Genomic DNA, 17,857 nt, shown 5'->3' with positions numbered 1-17,857 from the left:
CCGCCGCGTAGGCAACCGCGCGCGCGTGGGGAAGCTCATATAGAATCGTCATGAACAGCTTGAACAAGCTTCCTGCTTTCTCAAGAGTTCCCTTTGGATGATATTGTGATAAAATCTCCCTCCTAAAATAATGCCAGCGTAAGCACGAGATCTTAGTCATTCCGAACCAGGTTACGCGATGATCGCGTCTTGCTAACACTGTTTACTTAGACCTGGTGACCAGCACCGCGTCGGCCTACAATGTACCACTACGATGCCAACGCTTTCAGGAGCCATAAATGCCAACCCTTTTGAAGAGAATAAGCCTCGAGTTAACGCCTATACTGCGCAAGAAATCGCAACGCTTCAAGCGCGACTCGATAAGAAACTTGGGCCCGAGTACATTTCATCGCGGCCTGGTGCTGGGGGCCAGAAGGTTCACTACCTCTCGGCGGACAAGTGCATTAACCTCGCGAATGAGGTTTTCGGATTCAATGGCTGGTCTAGCTCGATTCAGAATATTCAAATCGACTACGTATGTTTTTACTCTGTTGATGGGGTTTCCTTTGGAGCTAATAGCGAACCTAGGTGGAAGAACATCCCCAGACAGGCAAAATCGACGTAGGACTGTCCGTTATTGTCAGGGTCACACTTAAGGATGGAACATACCATGAGGTACGCTTTGCGTTGATCTTGCTGTTTTCTTATCCCAAGGAGGGTCTGACCTTGGTTACTCGTTCCAGGACATTGGATATGGGCATATCGAGAACTGCAAGGGCAAAGCTGCTGCTTTTGAAAAGGCTAAGAAAGAAGGAACAACGGATGCGCTGAAGCGGGCTTTGAGGAACTTTGGTAATGTTCTAGGCAATTGTGTCTATGACAAAGACTTCCTCGCAAAAGTCACAAAATTGAAGGCTGCGCCTGTAAGTCTGCCGACCATGCAGTGGTTACAATGGAGCTAACAAATCTGCAGGCTAGGTGGGACGTGGATGATCTTCATCGTCATCCTGATTTTGCACCTGTAAAAAAGGAACCAATTCCTCCGAAAAAGGTTGTTGCAGATGACGGCCTCCCTCCTCGTCCTACAGATATAGGCAGAAGCAGCAGCACTACCCATACGTCTGTTCCATTTGATGGCGACGGAGAATTTGGTAGTGAGTAATTCAACCATTCAGGAGGTCTAGCACGCTAAAATTTAATTAGGCGATCTCTTCGACGAAGCAGATTTTGGCGTGACGGGAAACGGAAACCCGGATGAGGTTGTTCTCGATACAGAATCACACAAAAGGCAACAGCCAACACCAAAGAATAATCAGCCTGGCCAAAGAATGAACCAGGAATACTCGGCTGCCTTCCAAAACAGACATAGCTCAGCAGTCATAACACCATCAAAGCCAGAAAAGTCTTGGGTACCAGGGCTTCCTCGCCAACAACAACACCAACCACAACCGCAACCGCAACCACCACATCAGCACAACCAACCCCAGCTCCCGCCTATGAGCAATCTATCTCCTGGTGTGCGACCTAATGTCGCATCTGTCCATAACAGGCCTATGGGACAAGCCAGACCTGGGCCTGGGCCCGCTCCTCACCAGAACCTTCAAAGTGCAAAATTACCGCCTCAGCCACAGACGAGTCAAGACTCTTGGCAAGGAAGTAATGCCCAAAGAACAGTTAAGACTGAGCCTGGTCCTCAAAACAACGACAATAAACCCCGAAGCAATACACCGCAGGATATGCCCCCACCGGCGGGTTCGCCACCTGTTCCTTCGACTGGATTCTTCTCCGCTCGTGCAGTTGATATGTTACGAGAAAATCCTCATGCCGCACCGCAATTCGATCCCCATGCAGAAAGCCCATCAATCCGCAAGACTGCAGGCTTTGATCACAGCAAAAGCGTACCGATAACGAGGCCTATGCTTTCGGGGGCATCGCCGGCATCTAACAATACTCGCGATTTCATCAATCCATCTGCAGACGCCAACCGAAGGATAGGGGTACCAGGCGCTGGGAATAGCGGAATCGGCAGCCCGATGAATCGTGGTCCAACAACATCATCTTATCGCCCTCTAACACGGCCAAATATTGACCCTAAAAATGGGCCGAGTGGGCCCGCGGTCAACAGAATGATGCCGGGGCCACAGAACCCTAATGGCAAACGACCTCCCCTGAGTGACGTGACAAACGCAGGGTTAGCCAGTGGCATTAATGGCAATCTGCCAGTCTCCGTCTCAATTGACCCGAAGCGGCCGAGACTTGGGGATGGAAGCACAGTCCCTGCCCATCCACAACAGCAGAAACCAGGGCAACCTCAACCTCAACCACTACCCCCACCTATATGATAATTCTATTCGGTTTTCTCTCCTTTATCAGCTTGATGGGTTCGTTTTCACAGAATAAATGAAAAGGTATTGTCATCATCGATTTGGGATCGGTATAAATGGATGGCGTTCGGGAGCATAGACATTTGAGGACGGGTTACACATGCCTACGTACGATCTTGAGGGTTTATTTGGTCCGGTTTGAGAGTTACGGTCGAGTTCGCCAAATAGTTGTGGTTTTTTTCCCCCACCGTCTGCACTATTTTCAGTCTAAATGGACGTGTCAGTTTTGTTGCGGGTATACTGTGTTAGAGACAATAGGGTATGCTAGGCCCTCAACCTCATTCTTACATCTCATAGATATAGAGATATTCTAGGCATACATTAGACCAATATGATTATTCAGTTTAGCTCACTTTTGAATATCATAAAAGCTATGACCATCTCTCATTTACTTGTCATAGATGCTCTACGTGCTTTTTCTAAGATCAGTAATCAGACTGTCACACATTTTTCCTGTAATATAGTTACTGTATTAGTAGTTATCCCCCATGTTTACTCAAACAATTTTTTTGTCATTTTCTACTTTTCAAGCTAATTAAACTAAAATCAAATAAAGCCATCAGATCCTAAGAGGAGATAGTGGAAAGGGGGAAGAAGGAGGGGGGGGGCACGTAGGAAAACATCAAATAACTAGTGGGAAGAAGAGGGAAAGAAAGGACAAACGAGTTGGAGTTACACGAGTACAAAACAAGTCAAACTAGGGAAAACAACGGGAACGTGAGGGCATAACTGTCGTGGGTCACTAGTGATCATTATGGAACCAGAAAGACAAATGAATTACACGGGGGGGGGGGGGGGACTGATGTGTCAGCCAAGATAGAACCTGGGTGACTGAGAATTGACTTGTTTCTAACGTGGCTTGGAGTTCTCTTGGGGTGCATATCGAGATGATTCAAGGCCACCACCACGAAGACCGGGGATGCCTGCGGAACGTCTGATCTGGCCTGGACCGAGAATCACGGGTCCAGTGGTAGGCTTCGGTGCATGGACAGACTGCTGTAGCGGATTGGCAATACGATTGGTATTGTTGGCTGTCAACGGCTGAGCGAGAGGATTGGGAACCTGAGATGGATGTCTGAGCGTGACCTGCACCCGGCGAGGAGATTGGAAGAGTGGTGGCTCGTTTGAGTTCCCGGGAGGGGTAATATTGGGCCGATTTTCGTTTGTACTGATAGGGGCGTTGGAAACAGGCGGGATGCTAGGGAATCCAGTAAAGACGACAGGTGTGGCGGATGCTAGAACAGATGTTTGTGGAAATGCAGGCATTACCGGTTGAAACATATTCCCATCTAGTAGAGTAAGCATGAGCTGTAATGTTAAAATAGAGTGATACTTACTTCCTAGAGCATGTAGTGAAGCCTTCAGACTCTTGCTAGCATGGACGATTGAGTCGGAGAGCACACGCCGGTCTTGACCAGGAAGAAGGTGGTCTCCGAAGAGATGCTTCCGAACATCCTTGACCGGGTGTGGTGAAGGGCTAGGTGACTCATCTGGGGTACTCGTTGCAGAGTGATCGCTTGTAGGTAAACGGGACCTGGGAACAAATACCGGTGCCGTGACAGACTCCCTGAGCTTATTCGTCGATGAAGGAGTTCTCTGGCTTAGAGGAGTATTCTGGACTTTGTCTATTTTGACAAGGGGGGACTGGCCTGGCTTCGACTGCTGGTTATCCTTTGAGTCAGTGTCATCAGTTTTTTCTGCCTGCTCCGGCATGCAGTCAATGAGTTTTCCAGACTGCTGTGTCTTCTGCAACACTTTGGGCAGCTGTGGCTGTTCAGAAGTAGAGATAGAATCAGTTGGTAACGCAGATGATGCCTTATGGAACGTGGAAAGTTCAGATTCTAACTCGTCCTTGCAGTCCTTGAGCTTGCGCAAAAAGTTCTCGGTTAGGGTTGTGGTTGTAATGAGTTTCTCGAGGAGCAAAATCTGATGCTGAACTTTCTGGACAATATCTAAGGCCCCGGGAAGGTTTTCAGAAGCAAATTCCTTTTGAGTAGGATGAGAAGGATCTTGGTAGTCAGCCTTTTGAGATCCATTGAACTCAAGCTTATTTTGAGGGTTGAAGGCCACTTGGAGGGATGATGGGGTCAGTTCCAAATTCTCCGTGCTGGCGACGATATGCTGAAAATTAAGACCTTGCAAATCTTCCATCCCGGGGCTCATGATCGCTGCGTCCTGCTTCGCAGATGACAAATTCTCTGGAGGACAAAGTCCGCGAGGAGAAGGTGGTGAATTATCTAGATCAAGAAGCATTCCAGTAGGCGTTTTACCGACAAGCTTGGCATCTGGCTCCATCTTGAGAGGAAGTTCTACATGTGCCTGGATAGGCTGTGGAAAATTTGTTCCTTGGAAGCGATGTTTGCCAGCCATATCCATCTTGATGTTAGCAGTGCTTTGGGCCATCTGTTGCTTTTGAGGCGTCATTTGAGGAGCCTCTGAAACCTGGGCTTGCTGCAATTCCTTAGCTCCGGGAAGTTTGGTTTGAGGGAGAGCAGCATTCGATTGTTTGACTGGAGTCGATTGCACTAGCTTTGGCGCCTGTGGCTCTCTAACTTCACGCTGCTTGGCCACAGCCTGACCAGTGTTACCAGGTGAAGGGACTGACTTGATGCTAGATGAAAGCTGGGGTTGTGTGGCAATCGGTGTGTGTGTTGTAGATTTGGCCACTGCTGCTTTCTGGGGGATAGATGAATGGGCAGGTGAAGGTTTGATAGCTTCTGAGTGCATGGTACCCGCAGACTTTGCCTCATTCATTGAGGTATTCGTTGCGCGACTCCTGAGAATCTGATCCGAGTAGAGCTCTCCACCCCTCCGTAGAGGCATTCCCTGAGCCCGGTCCTGTTGGCCTGGCTGTTGCGCTTTGAATAGACTCTCGAATAGGCCGGGAGCTTCTGAGCTACTGGCAGAATTAGTTACGGAGGTTTTAGAGCTCATGAGTTTGCGAGCAGCAGCTAAAAAGTCTTCAGGGGGGCTCATGATGCGAGACCAATCCGTTTCGCTGAGGGGACGTTAGATGGCAAAGGAAATGCGCTCAGTCGGTACTTACTGAGGAACAGGACGCCTGGCCTTGATGGCAGCTGGTGGAGGCTTTCGAAAACCACCTGAAACAATTTATCGGTTACACTGTGAAGTCACGTAAGTCGCTGGATTTTACTTACCTCTCTTCCCCCGATTGCGAGCTTGTCTCATATCCTCATCATTGTGGTCGAGCGCTGGGTCCAACGGGCGCGTTCTGGTTCGGGGTATCTCCAAATTGGATGTTGACTTGGAAATAGAGGCTGTCGCTTTTGTTCTGGTAGAAACATTCCTGGAGTAGTATGTTAGCTGTGTAAGGTAAGATATATAGAGTTATACAGTACTTGAGCGAGAGAGCATAGGAAGAGCTACGGCCTCTTGTTCCAATTATACCACCACCACGTCCGGCGCCAGCTGTATGACTACCACGGATAGGCTTGTGAAAGTTCACTGCGTGTCCCGGTCGCGTCACCATGGTGCTCAGCTGGACACGATGGCTCTGACCGTTCAATAAACTGTCCAGGGCCTCGAGATCGCCCGTGTCACCGATTTCTCTGTAGACATCTGCCAAAAGCTTTAGCTCGAGCCCTAGGATAATATCCTCCATTCATCTACTCACTTGACCAAGCTGCAAGAAGTGACTTATTTGCTTGAGCCAGCCGATGGGCTTCAGACCCGGCCACATTTGACTCCCGCGTGGCTTCGATATCTTCCAGTTTGACATCGCCAATACTCTTCAAGTTCTGTTTGGTTTCGGTGGTTGATATGTGCTCACGCCTGGCAGTCCCCAAGTCGGCCTGAAAAATGATGCCAGTGAGATACTTGTCATATGAGATTTAGATGTGGCAAAGCTCATGAAGAACATACCATTTGCAGCTGATTAAGCCGCTCAACAACGTCGGTATCCATTTTTGCCTCAAAATAGAGTCAAGAGATAATCAAGGAAGTTTAAAAAAAGCGTAGAGGTTGCGTAGGAAAGTCCAGGTCCCTCTGAGATGGCTCGAAAGGGCGTCGGTCAAGCAAAAAGACTGGCGGTACCCATTCCGAGCCGGAGGCACGCAAATTTCCAGGTTTTCAGTGAATAAGAGGTTGGGTATAACTGTCAAAAAGCAGGAGAAGAGAAGAGGAAGGGTTTGAGGAGTGACCAAGTGAATAAAGAGAAGAGTTGCGCTATGTTGGGGGGGGGTTGCAATGGTACCTGCAGAGGTGACTTACAAACAACCAAGCTGCATAGTTAAATCGAGCCTATGTTAGACAATAGTTTCTGTTAGATAGAATAATTCTTTAGAGCCTCTCTATAATATTAGCTTTATCTTAATAAATATAGGCTTAATCATATCCCTATAACTTTGGTAGTGTGCTTAAATTGTAGTTCCTTTACTAAATATCTCAGTGACCCCTAAACTCTTTACTCCAGGAGCTGAAGATAAAGAGATCAACAACATACCTTCAAAATAAATTGTAAGTGAATGATGTTTCAGAGGAATCAGTCTATCCAAGTCAAGATGAAAACTAGGTGGGAGAGTATAGTATTCACCAATGGAAATGTCTTCGGTAGTGGATGAGCTATACAAACTGATTTTGCTGAAAAAAAGGAACATGACTCTAACGCCCTGTAAATGATAAAATACACGAGGAATTCTTCAATGCTAAGATCGAAAATTCCAAAGATGCAATAAAAAGCCGGCCGCAGGGATTGGGCAAAGTGTTTGGTCTAAGGGTATACACGAATCGAACGCTGAGATTATTGTTGCACCGCATATTGCCTGATACTATGCAGCACACGTCTGAGCGCCTCCCTCATCTAAAACGAGACTGTTAGCAACTCTGAGAGTCAATAAGGATGGAGATGTGGGGATGTATTATCGTACTGTTGATCGACTTGGAAAGCGCTTGCAACAGGCTCACCACCATAACAGTAACACCGAACACAATGCACACGTAAGCAGGTATCTTGGCTTTTCGACTGGCATTGCTCAGTTTGATATAGCAAAGAGGTGGGAATATATAAGCCAGTGCGGCCGCACTCGTTGCGCCGATGAGCTCGAAAACTGCACCCAGATCGCAGGTGATGAGGGCCATGATCATGGCTGACACAACCAAAGAGGTAGTGAATATTAGATGTCGATTTGCGTTAAAGGGTTCGTCGGCAAAGTAGTACGTTGTCATCACTGATCGACAAACAAATGCCTCTAGAGGAAGGGTGGTGAGCATGTTGAGGCCAAAACAGCTGCACATATTAGCTTCAGACTCCTGAGCATCGAATTTGAAAGGCTCGAGCCTACAATCTTGCTATGTTGATCATGATATTGTCTGAGGGAAAGTTGTTCAGGACATTTCCCTGTGTATTCGAACCAAAAGTCAAAACACCAGCGATACCCATCACCAGACACATAATGAGGGAGACACCTGTCGAATAGTGAGTGACCTTGGCAAAGCGATCTAGCGTGGGTTTCTTAAGGGAACCGTATATTAGAAGGCTGTTATGATCTAGAAAGAGTTGTTAATTGCCAAAGCACTGGAAGCAGAAAAACAGTTTAACGTACGGCAGACGAATGCTAAATATCATCAGTTAACCAAGACTCTTCAGAGGATGCATGTACATTTCTGCATACCGAATGAAATCACGCCGACTGCTTGAAAAAACCCAGAATCAATCCAAAGGAGTTTTTTAACGTCACCCCTCAATTCCGGGGGTACACGGAAGGCTTGTGTGATCACCGCAGCCACGATAACTACCATACTGATCAACGCGAGAGTGGAGGCTTTTGCTAGCTACCTGCTTATTAGTTTCTCATGTGACAGGTGACAGGGTGCTCGAGTTCATACCTTAGCAATATCCCGATACAGCGACAAGGGGTATGATACACCAAGAACAAAGAGAACGATTACAGCCTTTCTATCGGTCAAGAGCCAGAGGAACGACATATCGCGCAGAGATGGGAATAATGCCCCTAAAACATGTGGAATGGTATCACCGACAATGATACAAAATGCAATCATACCCCCAAAAGCAAACGCCCACTGAGCAATGGAAATTGCAATCAGTCCACTCTTCCCAAAACAGTGTTGCATAGTTGCCTGGAAGGAATCGGCGCCGCTCAGCTTGGAGTTGATCACGATCAAGCGAATGGTCCAGTCCACAGTGAAAGTCAGTACAATCAGAAGCAGAATCCCAGTTGTTATGCCCGCCTGCCGCAGGGCATATGGCTGCCCGATGATCCCTGCCCCGATGATGCTATTCGCCATGTTCATGAATGCCATCCGCAATCCGCTTCTTGGTCGCGCGCTTTCGAGATGATCTTCGGGAAAGCAATCGTCATAAGTTGCAAGTGTCACACTCGGAGCTTCAATATCCGTCAATAATGGCACCATATGGCCCCTCTCTGCCCTATTCAAATCGGCGTGCTCGAAATCCTCATCATCCAGCCATGACGAATCACGGGGGCTGTGAGGAGGGCCATCCATGTGGCCGCCGGTCTCCAATTCTTCATCCTCGTCGAGATCGAGATCGAAACGAACCCGGTTTGTTGTTCGAGGTGGGCGGCGCTGTCCGTCAGGTGCAGGTTGCGAGATCGAGGACTGGCGCTTGCTGTTAGGGGGGTTGAGAGAGGGAGGGAGCAAAGGCGGAGTAGCTGGGTCTGGATGAACCACCAGGTCGTCTCCTTCGCCGATCGATGCCGAGAGGAGGGATTGGGATTCCGCCTCATCTAGGCCATCGTGCTCCGCCAGGAGGGGATCACGCCTTTCATCTTTGGGCATTGCTAACTGAAACGCTCATGATGTTGTCTCATTGTTCCAGCTTACGGGCCAGATAGTCTAATCAACATAGGTGTGGCACGTGATGATAGACACGTGCTTATCAGGGTCTGATAAGTAACTATACCCCAGAATATTATTATAGTACTAAATTCTAAAATCAAGCAATTGAAATAGAAGCTTAATTCTATTTATTAGTTCTATTTTATGATATGTGATGAAGGCCGCCAGGAGTGGATTGTCCTCTCTTATTTAGTCTCACGGTGCAAAAATAAGGTCTCTTGCTGACCGAGATTTCCACTTACTGATTTCTTTGTCCCGAGAGCAACGAGCCCCCGAAAATATATAAGGGACTACCAACAAGTCGCTTGCACCCCTCGACTTTCAGATATTGTGGAGAGGCTGTGTCGAAATGCTATATACAGTTGAACTGGGCGTCAGCAACTTTCAATTTACTGATTCTGAGATTGATATCTCTCTCAAGACCACAACAAAACTTCTTTTCTCCTCGAACTACTCGGACATAACAGGCAGCAATAAAGCCTTCTCAGATTTAGTCGATTCGGGAGCGATATTTGTGACTCCTGCTAGCGAAACTCAGCTATATATTCATATAAAAGTACAGTCTTGTACGGTTATTTTGACACCGTCTGTATTAACACAAGTCGAGCGGGCATTTCGTGACGCAAAGGTATGCTGTTTACTTCTGAGAACATCAGATATCCTTTGACCTTTTACTCACTGGTAGGTCTTCTCTTAAGCTCTGGCTGAACACCGGCTTGTTGCCCGTACACAAAGAATACAAACACCGGAGGGAATCTGAGGGGCACATTGCCATGTCCATGAATATAACCCTCAACAGAACCATAAATACACTTTTTCCTGCGAGCCTGCTCCGGATTCCCCTCCGGGCGATCGATACTCAAGACGCACGACCACCCGATGGGATTCCAACAGCATCGATAAGTTCTATAGAAATTTCCTTGGAAACAGTGGTATCAAACCCTGAGACAGTGATGAAAGCCTGCTCCCCAGCATTGAGAACAGATTCGAACGATGTTTCCACTTCAGTATCAAAGTCAGAAATTGCGAAGATTCCTAAAAATCTTAGCAAATCAAGGAGTGCTTTCTCACAGAACACCTGGCAAACAATGGGCTCGGAGCTACTTGAAGAACACGCTGGACAAGAAGACTACACTGAGACTACGGACTGCCAGCTGTTACCAAGGAAAGACTTAGAAATCGGCCAGCATATATGCAGACTGATAGACACTGCATTTCGGAGTCTAATGACTTCAAACTTCAAAGTCACTAGAGGAATCAAGTGTACGACGGATACTACTCGCAAACTGCCACAAATTGCTCCAGCCATGTTTCGGTGTGGCTATTCTGATGTGAGTATCAACGCCATCACCCCGTACAGTGTTGATACTGACTCGGAGATCCAAGGCTATCAACCACCGGAATATATTCATACCTCAGATAGCAAGAGCGGCAACTTCTATCCTCAAAAAATCAAAGAACGTGGTGCTACAAAAGAAGCTATCACTGCTGGAGGAGTCATATTGGTCTCAATGCCGCAACATCGGCTTAACACCACCAGTCACAGACACACGGGCAATGGTCAAGACATTTTTGTGGCGAGTGGCCCAGAGGGGCCTCCAAAATTTGAAACCATCCAGAGGTTTGAACCCTCTGGAATTTGAGCCTTCTCTGCCAGAGACAATAATAGATGGCGTGTCTCGTTTAGATTCTATCCTGGAAGAAACAAACTATGGATTCGCCTTCGACGAGTATTTAGACGAGGAGATGGATTTTGATATTGACGAAATCGACGATCTGGACGAAGAGATGTTTTTCAGTTCTGACGGAGAGGCATATGCCTTGTCTGTTGCCACGTTGGACGACCCTGCGGAGGAACACAACGGCTTAGAATACGACCCCGTGATTGACGATAATGCAGACTCGCATTCCCTCAGAAGCTGCCTACGCTCCGAATCGCCCATTTTAAAGAGTGATAATTTCCTAGAGGGGGGGTCAAGGCTGGTCTCTGGTCCATGCTCCTCGTCCAGTATCCTTTGCAGTGACGTGGAGATGCTCACATCCGACCCGATCAACATGTTTTCTTCAAGTCCGATGCTGTGTGCCTTGGATTCTATGTCTATTCAAGGGGGAGATTCTTGTACTGACATGGAGGAGATGATATATGGTGACTGCCTATAAGGTGTAATATGATCTAATAAAATAGACTGAGCTTCTGATTCCTCATTGCTTATAGCACAAAGTAAGAATCAAATAATAGTATTATACCAATAAAGCCTTTATTTTCTTTCTGGTTTCTATAAAACCACATATCCTTTTCACATAAAAAGCATATAGACTAGGTACTAATTTCTCTCTTCATCGATTTACCTCACCCCATTTCATTGCTCTAACTTTTAGGTTAATCATCAAGAGTCTTTGTCAGATAACTATTCTTTTTAGGCCACAGTAATGCTAGCTCTGCCATCATCTTAACTCCCTCACATAAGACGGTGAATATTGTTTTCATCCATCGACGCCCGAGCGACTCTTCTAGCCAGGACATCAACAGGATCACCGCTAGGCACAGGTCTATGGATCCAAGCGGCAGCACCCGTCGCAGCTACCGTGGAACGCAGGGACTGCGCGTTGAATTTGCTAATGAAGACTTCATCAAGAGCACGGGCTTTCGAACCGGCATAGTCGCGATACTCCCTGATAATTCGGTCGAGGGGCCAGCCAATAGCCTTTCTGAAGCAAGCAACGACGCAGCCGGTGCGGTGCTGGAGAAAGGAGGAGAATAAGTGAGTGACTGACGGGCTGAAGATTGCATTTTTGCAATAGGAGAGTCAACTTACTTTGCCTTTATTACAGTGGATCAGAATAGGATGGCGCTCCTTAGACAGGATTGTCATAAGGATTCTTTTGACTGCCTCGTCGTCAATCGAAGCTCGCCCAACTTTATTAGCATCCAGCACGATGCGAAGGTGGGAGATCTTGTTGCGCTCCAGGAACTCAATGTGGCTGTTTGAGTATGGCTCTTCGACGAATGTACTAACAGGCTCATTAGCACGGCAGGTTAGTATGGACGATGGGTACTTACATTATGGACTTCAGATTGAGCTTTTCCAGCGCACCCAGGTTTTCAGTCAAAGGAAACGAGCTCCGGTAAATCATGCCAGGAATGACCTCTCCGAAGTTTTCCGGCAGGGAAGAAGAGACGCGTTCAACCTGCTTTGTGTTTTCTATGCCAGAAATGGCTGCAAAGGATTGAGTGACACCGTCAGCCTATAGCCAATCTATCATGACAGAGACTGAGGAGAGGCAAGAGAGCTCAGGCCTCAAAGGTCTAAGGGGAGCGACAGTTCAAGGGGTTATCTTACCGGTGTTGCCATGAAGAGTGCCATTCGAAGGCTTAGAACGAAGGGGAAACGCCATTTTGAAAACGCTTCAAGTCTTAACGGTGATGATGAGGTGTCTCGATGGGTATCTGACGGATCTTCTTCGCCTCGAAGGTCGTCGAGAAAGGAGCTGGGGTTTTTCAAGAAGGAAAGCAGGAGAAGAGAGTCAAATATGGATTGGGGATACAGAGACGACTCTGTAAGACGAGACGAAGACCTCGAGGGATCCTATTGATCACGAGTCCATGATGAAAAGCTGGGACTATCACAGCAAAGGCAGAATGCAGGATGTCCTAATGAAGAAATGGGGAAGTATCACACTAAGACTGAAAGGAAGGGAGAAGGATGATAGAGAAGAAGAAACAGCAGTCTTGATAGAGAACCTCCAGGAAGGACTAAAGACCACTGTGAGTGCAAGTGAAGTTGAGCCAGAAGGGTCGAAGAGAATGTGAAAGAAAAAGATCAGGTAGACTCAGTGGGCGGTCTCTGCTCATGTCAAACTGACTGATTATTAGGGCCTACATGCCATGGTTACCGCCATCTGTTTTAGGAAATTGTGCTCTCCTGCCTACTTAAGCGAAATATTTGCTTTGTTTATACACAATTTGCTTAATATCAACACCCTTAGGCACCAGAAACTATACCAGATGCCTGATTTATAGGAGCCACTAACAGAAAGAAGACCAAGGAATACGGTCTTGTCTTCGAACCTTCATCATAGTTGGCCTTAAAGGCAAGGATGTAGCATTTATTCATTCAGTTCAAATCTGCTAATCGGGAACTCTATAGCACCAGCGCTAGATACAACTTTCTAATACATGGATGTCATCAATGCTGAATCTAATTAGAGAAAAAGAAAGTCATTTGCACATTGAGGTGGGTAAGTGAGGGACTATCACGCTTCTTCTTCTTCTTCTCCCAAACCGAACATCCTAATGGAGTTTTTCCAGGCACTGTATAGGAGCGAGGTTAGCACGTTTGAACAGACAGCTAGGAATCGACAGACATACGCTTGGCAAACCTCGGTAGCAGTGATTCCTTTGACCTTCGCAATGACATGGGCAACGTGAGCAATTGCGATAGGTTCATTGCGACCCTTTACCATACATCCCTTCTGCCACTTCTCCTTCCTGACGGCTTTCGGCAAAGCAGGAGCGCCTTCGAGATACTTTGAGGATGCATGTGAAGGCCGAATCTCACACTGGGAAGGTTAGGCAAGGGAAGAGAAGAGGATACGAGGGAGAGAATGTATGTTCTGACATACCCAAGGACCATCGGTTTCGATTTGAAGCCGCTCAAGAGGAATGGCTTTAACGACTTCCAGATTCTCTTCCGTCTTCATACTACACCCGTTGACCCCAATATCGAGTCCCAAGGCAACGAGCCGATTCATTTCGTCAAGTGTCCCAGTAAAACTATGGACCAGGCCACCCTTGGGAAGTTTGGCGAGCCTTGGTGCAAGCAAGCGTTCGAAATCCTCGCTGGCAGCACGCGAGTGAAGAAAGAGAGGCAGTTGGATTTCCACGGCGAGATCGAGCTGAGCTTCAAAGTATTTCAACTGCTGATCCATGGGGCTCAAGAACAGCCGATCATAGTCAAGGCCGATCTCGCCAAAGGCCACAGTGTGGCCGGCTGCTTTTGATTCCAGGGCCAAGGTTTTCAGCTCCTCGAGCAGCTTTGACGGTCCACCGGGGAAGCTTTCAAAATGCTTTGCCTGGCAGGGGTGCACCCCGACAGTCGCATAACAAAAGCCGGCTTAAGTAAGTGTGCGTTAGCAGCCAGGAGACTAAAATCCCGGAGCCTCGAGAAACATACGGTATCTCTGAGCAATATCAACAGCATGTCTTGACTCTTCCAGGTCTGATCCTGTCACCATAAATTTCGAACAGCCGACTTCACGCGCACGCTCGATGATATCTTCCATGTCATCCTCATGGACCTGTTTTCCATGGTACTCTCCTCTAAAGACCGGATCTCCCAGGTTGATCCCAATCTATAAGCCGGATATTAATTCTGGCTACAAAATCGAGCAGGATTCCAATAGACTCACATCAACGTAACGTAAAGGCTGGTCTGGATCACTCATTGTGGAAAAGGGAGAAGCGCAAAGTCCTCGTCTGATGGGATTGACACAGTGAGAGCTGAGCCGTGTACAGTTTTTATAATTATGACGGGATGGTACTGGGAAGATGGTCAATAAACGCCCTCTGCCCGCTTATACACGACTTATCGCAGAGATTTTACAGCTTGAAAGAGTCCTTGAGATGTGCCTCGATGCCAAGGGCGACACCCACATGAGTCAGAGGAATAAGGGTCTCGGGATTAAGCCAAGGTCAGTGAAAAGGTCGCCGATAGACTTCCCTAAACAGACGTCAACAACGGCTTGTCCATACAGAGGAAAGTACGAGTACATGAGTCAGGGCTGACGTTACTAGCCACAGGTACGCCGCCTCGCACTGTGGCTGGTGAGGAGCCAGACAAACAGACCAAACTGGCGGAGAGAACCCCGTGCCGACTCGGCGGCGCTCCGATTGCGATTATTCTGCTGAAAGAGAGGATCTAACCATAAAAACCCCTTAAAAACATGATCAATTGGTATGAAATTGATGATTATAGTCATACTGAAACAAGATCAAGTAGTGGCATTATGTAGTAGTCTATAACTACGGAGTACGGAGATACATAACTAACCAGTCACTATTCAACAAAATGCAAGGATTTAATGAAGACAACCCAATTCCACAGTTTTTACGAATGATTCATAGCCAGCTCAAGCCTGCTTACCTTCCATAACCCTCGGTGTCCTTTATGCCGCGCCTGACGAGTCCGGCGATAAGCCCGCGGCGCTTCTCCGCATTTTAGTAAAGCACCTCCCTTTGCAACTTATATAAGGACCGCTGCAGGGCAGGTCAGCCGCATTGTGCTAGTCTTGTGCATTTGGACTCGGTGTATTATCTAAGAAAAGAACAGAAAAAAAAATGATCAAATCGAAGGACCGGCTGGTTTCTGCTCAGCAGGTCTCGCAACACGCTACACCGAACGATTGCTGGATCGTGGTTGATAGGCAGGTGTGGGATGTGACGGATTTTCTGGAGGAGCATCCGGGCGGTTCAGCGAGTGAGTGAGGAGAGAATACGATAAAAAAGAAGCAGAACTAATTTGCTACTAGTTATTCTGAAATACGCAGGTCGCGATGCCACCACAGCGTACGCCGAGGTGCACTCGCCTAGTGTGCTGACGAGAAACCTCTCTCCAGAGAAATGCAAGGGTATGCTGGATGAGTCGACGGTTGACGGGACATGGGACACACCGGCGGCGGCAAAGGATGCAGGAAAGACCGCCATAGCTGTAGTGCCGGACGCCTCGGCCAAGCCGCCGCTGCATACACTGATCAGCGCGCATGATTTCGAGGAGGCCGCGTCGCGAACGGCGAGCAAAAAGACGTGGGCGTTCTACTCGAGCGCGGCAACGGATCTGATCACGCGTGATGCGAACAAGGCGTGTTTCGATCGGATCTGGTTCCGGCCGCGGGTGCTGCGCAACGTCCGGGATGTCGACACGCGGACGAGGATGCTCGGCATCGACAGCCCGCTGCCCTTGTTCGTCAGCCCGGCGGCAATGGCGAAGATGATTCATCCAGATGGCGAGTGTGCAATTGCACGGGCGTGCGAGGCCAAGGGGGTTGTACAGGGGGTGAGTTATGAGAAAGAACTGAGGGCAGCATATGCTAATCGTTATTATTTTTTTTTTTAAAAAAAAAAGATATCCAATAACTCATCGTATACCATGGATGACCTACGACAGGCCGCACCGTCGGGCAAATTTTTCTTTCAATTGTACGTGAACCGGGACCGGTCTAAATCGGCCGAGCTGCTGCGGGAGTGCTCTGCGAACCCGACCATCAAGGCGATCTTCGTGACGGTGGACGCGGCGGCACCGGGCAAGCGTGAGGCGGACGAGCGCGTCAAAGCGGACGAGAGCATATCAGTGCCGATGGCGCCGTCGCAGGCTCGCAACGACAAGAAGGGGGGCGGCCTGGGGCGGGTGATGGCTTCTTTCATCGACCCGGGCCTCACCTGGGAGGATATGAAGTGGGTGCGTGAGCACACGCACCTCCCTGTCTATCTGAAGGGGGTGATGTCGGCTGACGATGCCATTCTCGCCATGGAAGCTGGCCTGGATGGGATCCTGCTGAGCAACCACGGAGGCCGGAACCTGGACACTTCACCGCCGTCGATCGTCGTTTTGCTGGAGCTGCAGCGGCGCTGTCCGCAGATCTTTGGCCGCATGGAGATCTACGTCGACGGCGGGATCCGCCGTGGCACCGACGTGCTCAAGGCCGTGTGTCTGGGGGCCACGGCGGTGGGGATGGGACGTAGTGCGCTGTTTGCAACCAACTATGGCCAAGAAGGCGTCGAGCATCTAATTGACAGTATGCCTAACGATCCCTGATTCCCAAACCAACCCACTTTATACTAATCAATGATCCAGTCATCCAAGACGAGCTCGAGGTCGCGATGCGCAACATCGGCATCACGAGTCTGAACCAGGCGCACCCGGATCTCGTCCACACAGGCGACATCGACCATCTGGTGCCAACGAGTCGTTCGCATCCATATGCACGGGCAGTGGCGAAGAGCCGACAGGCTAGACTATAGTAATAGAAATATATCAAGTGCTCATTGCTCATACCGAGTAGTAATTTTCATCTGTAGCTGCCTAGGTGATCGGAATGCTAACCTGAAGGAATGCCAATCCCCTGTCTCAACAAATTCCAAGGTCGTTGACAGCCAACTAACACAGTACCTGATTATTGAAGCTGTCTTGCAATTTTTTCTTGTCAGACTGCTCGAAACGGAAGGTTACCATGGCGGATGAGTCCATCGTCATACACTTGGATAATCTTGATAGATAGGCAAGTCACGTCACAGACCAATTCACTGGAGAAATACGTCAGAAGTACCTACCTAGGGATCTTATTTCATGAAGAAAATAATAGGAATGTCATCGAATATTCTATGTAGTCATTGACAGTGAGGTACTACCTAGGTACCCATGGCTATTTCCAGGAGAGATTTATTAGTAATTACTGCTACGATTAGCGACAGTCAAACTATGGAGAAATCGAACTAGTGCCCAGGTGACCTTCAGTACTAACTGCAACGAGTTAGAGGATGGAGCAGTGGGGGCTGACCCCGTGATCGACGCTCACCGCTTTCCCTCGAAATGGAGCCTGAGGCAGTCGACTCATTATTGGACCGGATCGTCTGGAACCAAGAGTCATAACGGGGTAATAAT

At 48.2% G+C, this 17,857-nt stretch overlaps 7 protein-coding genes across 7 annotated transcripts; 3 read left to right on the top strand and 4 right to left on the bottom strand.

The window, feature by feature from the left end:
* Window positions 1-57: 57 nt before the first annotated feature.
* On the top strand, window positions 58-2,321 carry ASPZODRAFT_160788 (hypothetical protein; the record flags this gene model as incomplete). The annotated part of the gene is made up of 7 exons (XM_022726483.1): window positions 58-138; window positions 211-514; window positions 568-654; window positions 723-902; window positions 953-1,133; window positions 1,183-1,388; window positions 1,467-2,321. Exons 1-7 carry the CDS (start codon window positions 131-133, stop codon window positions 2,319-2,321), a joined length of 1,821 nt encoding a protein of 606 aa, XP_022579250.1. The 5' UTR covers window positions 58-130.
* Window positions 2,322-3,155: 834 nt separating this feature from the next.
* On the bottom strand, window positions 3,156-6,310 carry ASPZODRAFT_27376 (hypothetical protein). Its single transcript, XM_022728092.1, has 7 exons — window positions 6,246-6,310; window positions 5,998-6,175; window positions 5,723-5,942; window positions 5,522-5,670; window positions 5,410-5,464; window positions 3,701-5,262; window positions 3,156-3,652 (listed from the first exon to the last, which is right to left on the bottom strand). Exons 1-7 carry the CDS (start codon window positions 6,285-6,287, stop codon window positions 3,213-3,215), a joined length of 2,646 nt encoding a protein of 881 aa, XP_022579249.1. The 5' UTR covers window positions 6,288-6,310; the 3' UTR covers window positions 3,156-3,212.
* Window positions 6,311-6,727: 417 nt separating this feature from the next.
* ASPZODRAFT_134849 (hypothetical protein) lies at window positions 6,728-9,165 on the bottom strand. The gene is made up of 6 exons (XM_022723644.1): window positions 8,208-9,165; window positions 7,994-8,153; window positions 7,925-7,936; window positions 7,664-7,868; window positions 7,250-7,608; window positions 6,728-7,182 (listed from the first exon to the last, which is right to left on the bottom strand). The coding sequence occupies exons 1-6, from the start codon at window positions 9,138-9,140 to the stop codon at window positions 7,151-7,153; spliced, it is 1,701 nt and encodes a 566-aa protein (XP_022579248.1). The 5' UTR covers window positions 9,141-9,165; the 3' UTR covers window positions 6,728-7,150.
* Window positions 9,166-9,355: 190 nt separating this feature from the next.
* Window positions 9,356-11,402, top strand: ASPZODRAFT_726250 (hypothetical protein). The gene is made up of 3 exons (XM_022729850.1): window positions 9,356-9,828; window positions 9,899-10,531; window positions 10,587-11,402. The coding sequence occupies exons 1-3, from the start codon at window positions 9,550-9,552 to the stop codon at window positions 11,358-11,360; spliced, it is 1,686 nt and encodes a 561-aa protein (XP_022579247.1). The 5' UTR covers window positions 9,356-9,549; the 3' UTR covers window positions 11,361-11,402.
* A 257-nt stretch (window positions 11,403-11,659) lies between these two features.
* ASPZODRAFT_18307 (hypothetical protein) lies at window positions 11,660-12,596 on the bottom strand (the record flags this gene model as incomplete). Its single annotated transcript, XM_022727187.1, has 4 exons — window positions 11,660-11,941; window positions 12,017-12,212; window positions 12,262-12,403; window positions 12,542-12,596. 4 exons carry the CDS (start codon window positions 12,594-12,596, stop codon window positions 11,660-11,662), a joined length of 675 nt encoding a protein of 224 aa, XP_022579246.1.
* Window positions 12,597-13,281: 685 nt separating this feature from the next.
* ASPZODRAFT_134846 (hypothetical protein) lies at window positions 13,282-14,950 on the bottom strand. Its single transcript, XM_022723643.1, has 6 exons — window positions 14,804-14,950; window positions 14,610-14,740; window positions 14,375-14,552; window positions 13,824-14,314; window positions 13,570-13,760; window positions 13,282-13,512 (listed from the first exon to the last, which is right to left on the bottom strand). Exons 2-6 carry the CDS (start codon window positions 14,643-14,645, stop codon window positions 13,455-13,457), a joined length of 954 nt encoding a protein of 317 aa, XP_022579245.1. The 5' UTR covers window positions 14,646-14,740; window positions 14,804-14,950; the 3' UTR covers window positions 13,282-13,454.
* Window positions 14,951-15,270: 320 nt separating this feature from the next.
* ASPZODRAFT_27373 (hypothetical protein) lies at window positions 15,271-17,760 on the top strand (the record flags this gene model as incomplete). Its single annotated transcript, XM_022728091.1, has 5 exons — window positions 15,271-15,676; window positions 15,729-16,252; window positions 16,364-16,991; window positions 17,051-17,151; window positions 17,731-17,760. Exons 1-5 carry the CDS (start codon window positions 15,538-15,540, stop codon window positions 17,758-17,760), a joined length of 1,422 nt encoding a protein of 473 aa, XP_022579244.1. The 5' UTR covers window positions 15,271-15,537.
* Between the last annotated feature and the right edge of the window lie 97 nt (window positions 17,761-17,857).

Source organism: Penicilliopsis zonata, assembly GCF_001890105.1.
Source record: "Penicilliopsis zonata CBS 506.65 unplaced genomic scaffold ASPZOscaffold_13, whole genome shotgun sequence".
Lineage (NCBI taxonomy): Eukaryota > Fungi > Ascomycota > Eurotiomycetes > Eurotiales > Aspergillaceae > Penicilliopsis > Penicilliopsis zonata.
This window is presented reverse-complemented; position numbering and strand designations above follow the sequence as displayed.

Excerpts from the sequence above, each read along its gene's own strand:
- ASPZODRAFT_27376 (XM_022728092.1), bottom strand. The coding sequence starts at position 6,287 with ATGGATACCGACGTTGTTGAGCGGCTTAATCAGCTGCAAATG. Across the intron at positions 6,176-6,245 it reads GGCTTAATCAGCTGCAAATG|GCCGACTTGGGGACTGCCAG; the intron begins GTATGTTCTTCA and ends ATCATTTTTCAG. Across the intron at positions 5,465-5,521 it reads TCGCAATCGGGGGAAGAGAG|GTGGTTTTCGAAAGCCTCCA; the intron begins GTAAGTAAAATC and ends AAATTGTTTCAG.
- ASPZODRAFT_134849 (XM_022723644.1), bottom strand. The coding sequence starts at position 9,140 with ATGCCCAAAGATGAAAGGCGTGATCCCCTCCTGGCGGAGCACGATGGC. Across the intron at positions 8,154-8,207 it reads TGTATCGGGATATTGCTAAG|CTAGCAAAAGCCTCCACTCT; the intron begins GTATGAACTCGA and ends ATAAGCAGGTAG. Across the intron at positions 7,183-7,249 it reads GCTTTCCAAGTCGATCAACA|ATGAGGGAGGCGCTCAGACG; the intron begins GTACGATAATAC and ends GTCTCGTTTTAG.
- ASPZODRAFT_726250 (XM_022729850.1), top strand. The coding sequence starts at position 9,550 with ATGCTATATACAGTTGAACTGGGCGTCAGCAACTTTCAATTTACTGAT. Across the intron at positions 9,829-9,898 it reads GGGCATTTCGTGACGCAAAG|CTCTGGCTGAACACCGGCTT; the intron begins GTATGCTGTTTA and ends TCTTCTCTTAAG. Across the intron at positions 10,532-10,586 it reads TTCGGTGTGGCTATTCTGAT|GCTATCAACCACCGGAATAT; the intron begins GTGAGTATCAAC and ends CGGAGATCCAAG.
- ASPZODRAFT_134846 (XM_022723643.1), bottom strand. The coding sequence starts at position 14,645 with ATGAGTGATCCAGACCAGCCTTTACGTTACGTTGAT. Across the intron at positions 14,315-14,374 it reads TGATATTGCTCAGAGATACC|CCGGCTTTTGTTATGCGACT; the intron begins GTATGTTTCTCG and ends CACTTACTTAAG. Across the intron at positions 13,513-13,569 it reads GCTACCGAGGTTTGCCAAGC|TGCCTGGAAAAACTCCATTA; the intron begins GTATGTCTGTCG and ends GCTCCTATACAG.